Source organism: Rhinolophus sinicus, linkage group LG15 (assembly GCF_036562045.2).
Source record: "Rhinolophus sinicus isolate RSC01 linkage group LG15, ASM3656204v1, whole genome shotgun sequence".
Lineage (NCBI taxonomy): Eukaryota > Metazoa > Chordata > Mammalia > Chiroptera > Rhinolophidae > Rhinolophus > Rhinolophus sinicus.
This window is the reverse complement of record NC_133764.1, coordinates 11919657-11930851: the sequence shown is the minus strand read 5'-3', so window position 1 is coordinate 11930851 and position 11195 is coordinate 11919657. Positions and strand designations below refer to the sequence as shown.

The 11195-nt window shown below is 44.7% G+C and overlaps 1 protein-coding gene across 3 annotated transcripts; it reads right to left on the bottom strand.

Annotated features, from left to right (window-relative positions):
* Positions 1-41: 41 nt before the first annotated feature.
* RPAIN (RPA interacting protein) lies at positions 42-10841 on the bottom strand. Of its 3 annotated transcripts, XM_019718103.2 has the most exons (7): positions 10623-10841; positions 8820-8990; positions 7743-7803; positions 5747-5858; positions 5545-5608; positions 4248-4388; positions 42-196 (listed from the first exon to the last, which is right to left on the bottom strand). In XM_019718103.2, exons 1-7 carry the CDS (start codon positions 10698-10700, stop codon positions 167-169), a joined length of 657 nt encoding a protein of 218 aa, XP_019573662.2. In that variant the 5' UTR covers positions 10701-10841; the 3' UTR covers positions 42-166. The 3 variants fall into 3 exon arrangements, with proteins under 3 accessions (XP_019573662.2, XP_019573663.2, XP_019573664.2); XM_019718104.2 differs by lacking the exons at positions 42-196; positions 5545-5608 and having other exon boundaries at positions 4253-4388; positions 10623-10780; XM_019718105.2 differs by lacking the exons at positions 42-196; positions 4248-4388 and having other exon boundaries at positions 5694-5858; positions 10623-10780.
* Positions 10842-11195: the final 354 nt, after the last annotated feature.

Here is an 11195-nt window from a genome sequence, read left to right as displayed (position 1 = left end):
AACTGCGTTACAAAACACCCAGAGCAGAGACATTTGAAAAGTTCTTTTTTAAAAAAAGTTTTAATACAAAATAAGTTATAAATGAAAAGTTTGTATTTACAAGGCCCCTTCTCAGATGGAATGAATTGTTTCCAACCCAGTAGAACGATGTGAGGAAAGCCTGGCTTTAGATGATCACAGCCCAAGTATCACAAGCCTGGATTTAAATAGAAAAAAGCTTATGTTGTTGTGTCTCAATAGATGGTTAAAAGCTGTAATCAGTAATGACATGCTGCAAGTAGAATTCCCACATATGAGATAGTGCTGAGTTTAAGTTACAATTAGGAAACAGGTGGAATGGTCGTCAGAGGCGAGTGATAAGCCCTGTCCAGGCTTTGCTGGACCTAGTCCTGTGGCCTCAAAACTACCTTTGAAACCATCAACAGAAACATAGTCTTCAAGCTAAGATTAAATCCTGGAGATGGACTGATCAAATACCCTCCCCCTCAGGAAACCCTGGACCAGAAAGAGGACTCAAACTTCTGCGAGCTGGCAGCTTTTACAGTCCAGCAAGGAGGTGAGGGCCTTTCAGGGTATCACAAGACTGAAACAGGCATATGCCACAGGGAGCTACAAACCACGCATGCTCCCTACAATCAACTTGGATATCCATTAATTCTAGCATACCTTCCTCCTTGGTCACCCCTAACTAATACAGTAAGCGCTTGAGCATAAAGCTGGCTGGTTCCTTGACAACTCAGCCCCATCACTATGCTAAGGAATCCTGTGCTTAACTTTGACGCTACACTTCCATAGGTAATATACTTGGCTTTCTGGTAGTCTAGCACATTCCATCCCCATGACTACTAGACCACTGTCCCTGTCACATCTCATACTCCCAAGTCCTCATGGCTATATATACCCATCTGTAACCCACACCTGTCCTGAATCACCCTACAGCCTGAACCAAACCGTCCCTCGATTTCCCCATAAGTAAAACCAGATGTCAAGTGGCACACTGGAATTCTAGAGCATTCCAAATGATCTACCTTTTAAAATGGTGAACTCGGATAGGCTACTGAATACAACTGTCTTTTCCCTTTTCTCATCTTTGCTGTGACAGCCCTCGCCCCACCCCCACCCCCCCACTCTTTCTCATCCAATAATGGTCTCCCTACCCACCCTGGGAGCCAGCATTGTCAATCTTGCTGTCTCTACAGCTGCTGACACCTCCCACAGCACTTGCCTTCCAAACTCACCCTCTATTTGGCCTCACTGCTGCTCTGAGCTGCAGGCCACTGATGGTCAGGAGAGCACACAACTGCAGCTGGACGCTCAGCCGCTAGGCAATCCCTCCCCGTAATTGTCCTACCCCTTCCCTCTAGCACTTGGTCTGGGACTTGCACTCAAGGAGCTCCACACTCCAGCTCAATTCCACCGCGCTCTGCAAATGGCTCACTGTTCATCTCACTGAGAAGGCAGAAATTAAGGCCATCTTACCTGTGCCCCTTCAACTCCTCCCTCTACCTCAACTCATTTCTCCAAACATATCAGGCACCCTCCTATGTGCCAAGGTCTGGGCATGAAAATGAAGATATGGTCCGTGCCCTCAGGCACAAAGAAACAGGTAACTGCAGCAGTGTTACAGGGACACAGCATCAAGCATGGTGGAAGCCACGGAGAGCCTGGCCAATTCTCTGAGGGGCCAGGCTTCACTGATTACTGGCATATAGCGTGCTCAATAAATGTGTGCAAATGACCCTTGAGCTGAGGGGGAGGAGCCAAAGGCATTCCAGACAGAACAGTACAAGCAAGAGCATGGAGGCCCGAAAACACTTGCACATTTGAGAATCTGCAAGCAGTTCTAGATGGTTGGTGCAGTGGAGTACATATACCTGTAGTCAACAGGAAGGAATGACAGGTTTTATCTAAACTGTCACCCATTATGTCTCCTTCCATCCAATCTGAAGGAAAACTGTGTTCAAGGCCCGAGCCTGGAGCAGGAAATAGCAGGGGTGCTGGACCACTGAGACCTGGGCTCCAATACCAGCTCTATCTTTCCTTAGCAGTGCAACTTTCGCTGAATCACCTCAACTGAATCTGCTTCCTGTTCCTAACATTGGGAACAATATCCACCTCATGACGAAATGAAATGATGTGTAGAACACTTGGTGCGTCGCTAAGTGTTCAATAAGTGTAATTCTGTCCTCCTTCCCCACAATCCCATCCCTTCCGGTATGTCTGGCCCTTGTTTCCTCATTTACCCACCCCTACTCCCTACAGTAACCCTCCAGTGAATCCTCCTCAATTTACAAATGCACTCAAACATTCTTCCTTCTTAAAAGCCAAGTTAACACCTTTCTTCCTCGTTATGGCTAAACTTCTTGGGAAAACTCTCCAGTTACTGTTTCTATTTCTGGGTTCCCTACTGACTCAAATGCCAAAAATTGAAATCTAGTAGTAGCAACCGAACTCTAACTCCACTGAACTCATCTATATGAAGTCACCAGTCTACTTCAGTCTCTGGGGTGAGTGTTGCTACCCACTCACGCCTTACTTTCGGAGATGTCCATGCCTTCCACACTTCCGTTCTCCTGCCTCTTTTCTTCCATCTCCACTAAAGCTCCACTTGTTCCCCTGCACCCAAACTGTAGGCAATGCCCACGAATACATCACTGGCCTTTTCTACAAGTCCTCCTTTAGCTGTGTCATCTCATCTGCTACTTTTAGCCATCAGACGGAAGCAACTGACTTCTAAAGTTATCCCTCTCACCTCTATTGCTACATTCTTAATTGCACCCCAACTTGGTGTCTCACAGAAATCTCAAATTCAACATGTCCACACTCGAACTCCAGAATTCTCTGCATAAACCTTGTCTTTCATATATGGCTCCACCGTTGCCTGGTTACCCAGCCTTGAAACCTCGCATCTTTTTTGATTCCTCCACCCTGGCATCTGCAGCTACAGAATTGCATCAGTTCACTTTCTAAGCCTCTCGTGTCCATTCCACCCACACTATCCCCTTTCATTGTGTAAGTCCAAGCTCTCCTCACGTCTCCCACAGAGAATTGGGGCAGCCTCTTAAATGTTGTTTCTGACTCAAAACATCTCACATTTACAGCTACTGTATTGACTTTCTCATCAGATCATGGCTCTTCTCTCCCTCATGAACCCAATGTGCCAGCTAAGCAGAATGTGATGCTCTCCATGCATGATCCACAATTTTCTGTCTCCTTGTTCTTCTACTTGGGGATCTTACACTTAAGCTCCTCCCCCAACTCGCCATAGCTACATGTCCAAATCCTGTTCCACACTTCAAAGCCAAGGTTAAATGGCTCCTCTGGGAAGCCTTCATCCATCAATGAGATCACTTCCTCTGGACTCCCATAGGCCCTCCCTTTACAGCTCTCCAGGAGTACTTACTACCTGTTTTCTGTATTCTTTTAATCACTAACCCTAGACTTGAGCTCTGGGAGAGAATGTATACTTTTGAATTTTAAAAAGTCCTCAATACATTTTTTTTTTAAATGAATGAGTAGAATTAAATAACTTATGAAAAAAAACATGATAAAAGTGAAATGTTAGCTGTGTTAGTAGGCAGTACTGCTTGTAATAACAACTCCTGGAATGAGAGGGCTATGAATTAACTATAAATACCCAGTAGGAAGCCACAGTTTTGGACTTCCCTAAGTGCAGAGTGTTCACAATCCCCAAGTTCCCCTGGAAGCTATAGCCATAGGTTACTGTAAGGGTGACTGGTTCCTACAGTAAGCTTAAGCTTCTGAACCACTTGTGTGGTCCTGTTCCGTCACACCTGAGTTGTCACCTAGGGGACTAGAGACTAGCCCTTGATCCTCTGTGAAGATTCTTGCTGAAGAGACGAGCCTGATGCTGCCCTGCTGTGCTTCCTGTTCTGTAGCCATGTACAAAACTGGTAGCAGGATGGCCTATGTAGGTCTCATGAATATGAAAAAATCAGCTTCATGCAAGACCACAACTGCCAATCAAACAAGAGAAGGCAGTGAAGCGGGCTTCCTAATTACAGACCAATGCACTTTCCACTATCCTGCTGCCTCTGCCCCTTCCCCTTTCAGAGAGATTGGCCTTTTAGTTGAACTGACTTGTTATCCTTACTTTTCCATTCCCATAAATTCCTCAGAGAAGAAACTGCATTTTTAAACATTTACCTGTTTCCAGGCTATTTCTACCAGGTCGGGAAAACCAAACACTGACCCACTCTTACCACCGGGTCCCATGAGAGGCTTACCAGACAGCTCATGAGAAGACTGGACTTTTCTTCTGCCCCTTCAGTGACTGAAAATTCAGGTGTGTGCGGACACTGTGCACTGTGCTCATTCACACTGGCGTCTAAACAGGCGCGGAGTTTCTGCTCTGTCAACTCTGGAGACTAAAAAACAAAGAAGTTAAACTACAACCTAATATTAGTTACCTCATAGTCAACAGGTTCAAAATCATGATAACCAATATAACCATAACTCAATGTGACGGTTTGATTCCTCGGACCTCTAAAAATGTGCTTGGCTCACGACTGTACTAAAAAGATCTCTTAACCAATCTCCATCTACCGCCTCTCCAGTATAACCAAAGCGCTCCACTCCTGCTACAAAACACACTGCCACTGACAGCGCTGGGGACACTCAGAGCCTCCCCTGTGCTTCGGCCTCCACCAGCCAAATAGATCCCGTATCAAGTGCCAGCAGCACCTGGTTCAGATCTGTTTGTGCTAACTGAACTTGCTACTATAACTGAGAGTAATTTAATTACATGTTATGTAAACCAACAAAATAAGAGAAAGAAAATAAAGTTTTGGTTTTTTTGTGATAATAAGTGGGATGTTTAGGAAACATTCAAAAATACAAGCTGCTTAAAAAAAAAAAAAAAAAAAAAAGCTGTTGTATTAGGTAAAAGATAGGGAGGAAAAATCCTAAAGCTGTGGATTCAGCTTCTTGATGCGCTTTACAGAAACAAAACTGGAAATCCAGACTTTGCATTATAAGAGTGTTCTATGTAAAAAAGACTCAGCTCTCCTATCAGCAAAGCCCCACTGAAAGCAAATGTATATGTTTGAAACTTACTATAAAATGTTTCAGTTTTATAACTCTCCACTTTAACCAAGTGACAAACTTTCAGTCCCCATCATGTCAGATAAGAGGGCTCCTTCTGTATTTTAAGATCACTGAAGCTTAAATTCTGAATGTAGGTATGTCTTCATATATGGAAAATTTTTATGGACAATCAGATACGAGTGTTTTGAATTCCAAACTGGGCTCTCTATGAAGATCTTAAGCAGTGGTACAGTAATTAAGTGTTTAACAAATGGCTCGGGGGAGGGAGCAGGAAACACGCTGATGTGTGGTGCTTGCTAAGTTTCATGCTGTGTACTCGTATATTCTCACCACGGCTGATTGCAAGCTACCAGTGCGAACTGAACATGAGTTGGGAGAAGATGTGCATACTTGGCTCCAGCACACTACTGAAAGTTCTTAAAGAAAGTAGAAATATGTGGAAAGAGGTGACCCAAAATCTGTGTGTGGAACACTTACATGAGATGGGATGTACAGGCCACACTGACACATGACCACACCGCTTGTTATTCTCAGGTTGTACCTAGAAGCAGAATTGGGATCCCAGGGCTTCATGGCCAGCACACCAGGATCCCCAACAGATTTGCGCAGGGGGTATTTCCACTCACCTTGGAGTGGGGGTGGGAACCAATAATGCTGAAAAGGTTTGGAAAACTCTTACTTTGTACACACAGGACAGATGAGGGCGTTTGCTTCCCACTCAGACAGTATGATGCTGACACACTTTTCATCAAACTGCAAGCTCTTCTCATATTCACTGATAATGGACTGTTCTGCAAGGCAATGGACAGTTGGAGTGCTTCATCATGCTTCAGCCACATTGCCCTGTCTTGAATGCTAAGCTTCACCTTCAAAGGTTCATCCACACAAGAGAAAAATTCAGGCAAAATCACACTGTCAATCACGAGGTATTTACTGCTCTGTCAGGCTTCCTCTTGTTAGGTTCCTGCCTCCTGTCTGTCCTTTTGTGAGCACAAGAGGTGAAGTGGTGAGGCTAAGGGACAAGGAGAAAGCTTTCACACACATCTACGAAGGCCATAGGAGCAGAGGTGTACAGTGTCAGGGTCCCAGGGACAGCTAAAGAAAGCTGACACAGGACACTGAATTCTGACTCCAGGCCCGCCCTGCTGAGTCTAAAGTGATCTGTTCCCTAATGTCCATATACTCAGAATCTGTGTGTTCATTCATTCAGCAAACATGCAATACCTAGTAAGTGGTAGTCATGGGGTACAAAGATGAAAAAGACTGGTCCCTGCTCTTGAGGGACATACAGTCTAGACTTTAGCACAGGGGTCAGCAAACCACAGTCCACAGGCCATATCCAGCCCACCCTCGGGTTTTTTTTAAATAAAGTTTTATTGGAACATAGCTATGTTCATTTGTTTATGTATTGTCTGTGGCTGTTCCCATACTACAACAGCAGAACTGAGTAGTTGCAACAGAGAAAGCATAGACCACAAAGCCTAAAATATTTACTATCTGGCCCTTCACATAAAGTTTGCCAAGCTCTGTTCTAGAGTATTCCTTATGCCTGAGTATGGCAGAACACAATAAATCCTTATCACTTCAGATTTTTTTAGTTAAATATACCCCCAAAGAAATATTTAGTGAGTCCTATTTTTCAACACTAAGATAGGTTTTGTAGGTAAGGGTGAATCAATAAAAAAAAGATAACTAAAGTAAAAAAATCTACAGTCTAACTGAAGTCAATAATACCAGTCATAACAACAACACTTGCAGAGCACTTACTACGTGCCAAACGCTGTTTCAAGTCCTTTATATACATTTTCTTCTTCGCTATTATTATCCTTATTTTAAAGAGGAAGAACCTGAGGCACAGGGAGATTAAGTGGTTTGCCTGGTACCACGTAAGTTACAGTGGCAGAGCTGAGAAGTGAATCTTTAGCAGTCTGGCTCAAGACTCCCTGCGCTTGCATCCTCTTAATAGTATCTATCATTTGTTGAAAGTTTTCTATATGCCAGGTACTTCTCTAAGTCTTCTACACATATTATTTAGGCCTACAAACAGACTTTATAGGGTGGGTCTACTATATTTTACAGATGATAAAAACCAAGCCTAGGCAAGATAGGGCTATGTGGAATAAATAACTTAATTATATAAGGTGCTAACGTATGCACTCTACGATGCTATGAAGGCCTCAGGAAGTGGACACTCACAAGACCCGGGGAGTCAGTAAAGAACAGATGAGAGGGAAGGCACTTAAATTAGGTGGCACAAGAGATCTGATCATGCACTACATCCTGCAAGGTGATATTAATCTATTAATAGAGACATACTGTAGGATAGGAGAATAAAGATGGGAAATGGATTCCCAAAATTGACTGTGCTTCCAAACCACTAGCTGTGCAACCTGTGTAAGATACCACTCCACTCTCTTCTGTCTCCTGCTGCCTGGTAGGGTAGTCGTTAGGAGAAAACAAGCATGGAATGAGAAGTCTTGAGCATAAGGCCTAACACACTGCAGACTCTCATTACTGAGAAGACAGAGAGCCAAGACTTCAAAGTAAAAACAAACTTCTGGACACTTGACTGCAGATGGAAGTAGAGGAAGGAGAGTTAAGAACTAACTGTTCAGAAAAAAGGTCAGCATTAGAACAGCGAGATATAGACAGGAAGGCCCACTCCCAGAGGTCACCTTGGTCAATCAGCTCCTGTTGGACTTCCTCCAGCACAGCCAAGTCCATCAGCTGCTCCAACTGCAAGAGAAAGTAGGGTCATCAGAGGTGTGGAGTTGTAACCAGCTGACAAGCCCTACAATGATTCATGCTTGGAGGGTAGTTTGAAGAACCCAGGAAGAAATCAGTCCAGTCCTTCTGCAGATTATGCTGACAATGGAGTAATGTGGTCATGCTGAGAAGTCATCAACCAATGATTAAACTACCCAATGACAAAACAATAGCACTTAATTTGGAGGAGACCATATAGGGCAGCAGCTAAGTATTTGGTTCTGCCAAAGCTATGTGACTGCTAGAAAGTTCCTAACCTCTGTAAACCTCAGTTTGGGTTTCTATAAAGTGGGAATAAAACCTACCTGAGAAGGTAATTGTGAGTATTAGCTGTGAAACCTTTCGCATACTATAGGACACATAGAAGGCACTGAGTAATGCATCATTACTATAGAAAGCCTTGATGCTTTCAAAGCAGTTTCCCATGTTTTCTTAAGCAGTACTCACAATGCTGACATTATTGTCTTCCTTTCATAAAGGTGAAAACTAAAGCTCAAAAGGACAGAGTCGAGTTTAGACCCAATAGGAAAATCAGGGTCAAAATTCCAGAGCTCCTGACTTCCAATCCAGTACTCTTCCTGACAAGTGGTACATGGTTTCCAAGCCATACTCAGCTCCCAACTTTGGCTGAGATTAGAATCAGAAAGCTCCTGGAGACCTTTTTAAAAAGAAAGATTCCTAGCCCACGCCTACTGAATCAAAACTTCCAGGGATGGAGCCAAGGAGTGAAATTACTGTCTTTTTAAGTTTCATACGTGATTATAATGCAATGATGCAGCAGGTCAACAGTCTGGTATTTAGGAACCATTAATCTAGAAGAGCCTGACATTAAAGATATTAGAACCTGGGTTAAAGACTCTTAGAATCCTGATTAGAGGACTTCAGGGTAGATGGGTTTGGAGAACATGGGGAAATTGGTAGAGACAGGACACTTGGCATTCTGGATGTTACAGCACCCTCCCTGAAAACACATATTCCAGCCTGACCTGAGCCAAGGCCTCTGGACAGCCTTCCATTGACTGCAAAGCATTCCACTCTTCTTTGATCACCTCTTGCACTAGAAAGGTGTTCTGAGCTCTCCCTGGCATATTGCCTCCAGCCTGGCGATATTTGTTCAGGAGCCTTTCCCGGCTGTTTCTCATTCTTTCCAGGCATCCCTTGGAAGAAGGAGAAAATGGGGGTTGGGTGGGGGTGGATGAGAGAAGCAATTCCATTAAAAAAGAAACTCTTAGTTGTTAAAACATGAAAGGAAATTTATTGACAAAAAATTTCAACTATAATCCTAACTATTGTTAATTTTGTATATTCTCTTCCTTTTTCACATGTAGATCGATGAAATTACAATGCCTTGTTTACGTATTTCCAGATCCCATATTTCATGTTCTATCTTCAATGCCAGCTTCCTTAAAGGTTGGATGATAATAGTTCAGCATCCACTGTCCTATTACAGTGCATTTCGGTTGCTTCCCAAATCTGGCTGCTCTAGATAAGTGGCTATGGTAGCCACTAGGGTTTCCAGGTGGGAATTCCCACCCCTTCTCAGGAATTTTTTTCACTTTCCCGTTCCCAAATCCTGAGAAAAGGTGGTCGGGAAATAGGGAAAATCAGCTCCTTGAACCCAGTAATACCCACAATGGGAAATAAATGCACTACTCACAATGTATCTCTTAGACATTTTTCCTATTTATCGCTATGGTTTCTGGGCGGGAATTCCCACCCGTGCTTGGGAACTTTTTCACTTTTCTGTTCCTGAATCCCGAGAAAAGTTGGTCGGGAAATCGGGAAAATCAGCTCCTTGAACCCAGGTGGTTGGCAGTATCGGCTGTCACTTTGTGGAAACGATTCATCGTAGAGAACAGAAAACAGTTTATATCTCGGGATTTGGGAATGGGAAAGCGAAAAATATTCCTGAGAACAGGCAGGAATTCCCGCCTGGAAACCCTAGTAGCCACCTCCCTACACAACAGTGTTTCTCAACTTGGGGCAATTTTTTCCCACAAGAGACGTCTGGCAATGCCTGGAGACATTTTTGGTTGTCATAATTCTAGTTCTAGGGCCACCGGCATCCAACGGGTAGAGGCCAGGGATTCTGCTAAGTATTCTACAATGCACAGCAGCCTCTCACAACAAATAATTATCTTCCTCAAAACGTCAATAGCCACGGTTGAGAAACCCTGATGTTAACAGACATTTCTAGCATCAGATTATTTTCCTGGGATAGTATATCCACTACTTATGGAATTCCTGTAGACATAGGCAATATTACTTATAGGGACCATGTTGATCTCAGACTAGGTCAGAACTGAGATGAGGTACAAGTCTCTATTCAGGAGAACCTCAGTTACAAAGTCTTAGCAGACTTGTACCTCATCTCAGTTCTGACCTAGTCTGAGATCATAGAAATAATTTCTCTCGCGCGTGAGGTACGTATACGGTGTACAAAGTGCCTCTCTCGGTGCCCACCTACCCAACAACAGCAGGTTGCAGATGGGTGGCCATGACCACACTTCAAATTTAAAACAAACCCAAATGCAAAAATAAGGTTCCTTGGGACTGGGCCGGCCCAGGCTAATCCCACACCTAGAAACTCCGGGAGGCGGCCGGACGGTGGCCAAGTCCCAGACCTACGGTGGGAGACTTGAGTCCCAGGTCCACCTCCACAAGCCAGGCGCTCCCGGCACCTGCCTCACCCGGCTGGGCTGAGGCGAAGACACAGAAGGGAGCGGTTCCTGGGACGAATTACGGGAGTGACGACGGCCCAGTCAAGGCTTCCCAAGCGCCACCCTCACCTGCCTGAAAGCCTCTTTCCAAGGAGGCGAGCCCAGTTTGTACAGCTTGCGGTGCGGAGAGCCAGACGACTCTGCCATCTCCTCTTCGCGGGAGTCGCCGCCAGAAATCCCCGCCCCCTGGGGGCGCGCAGAACCCTGGGAGTTATAGTTTCTGGTTGCTGATCGCACTACGCGGTAGGGAATTCTGGGAAGTGTTGTCTTACTGGCCAGCCCAACATGGAGACAGATTTGGGCAACTGAAAGATGAGTAACTGAAGTAGTGACATTTGTGATGTTAACCCACCCTGGATTGAGGGAGGTTAGCCTTCGGGAAAGGTTTTGTATTTAGGTTTACCCAGGTGGAGGTGTCCAATAAGCAATCAGATACACAAGTGTCACGCTCTCCCCCAGGTTCTAGACTTCCCGCCGCTCCAAAACTTTATCTAAACAGGCACTGGCCTATTGACCTCGTTCATCCCGCCCCCTTTGGCTCCAGAATAAACGCTTGCCTGGCAATTGGCTTTCCACTAGCGATGCCCTTGCCTGATGGACTGGCCTCGCCTGCGCCCCGCCCCTAGCTCTAGCTCGTGTTTC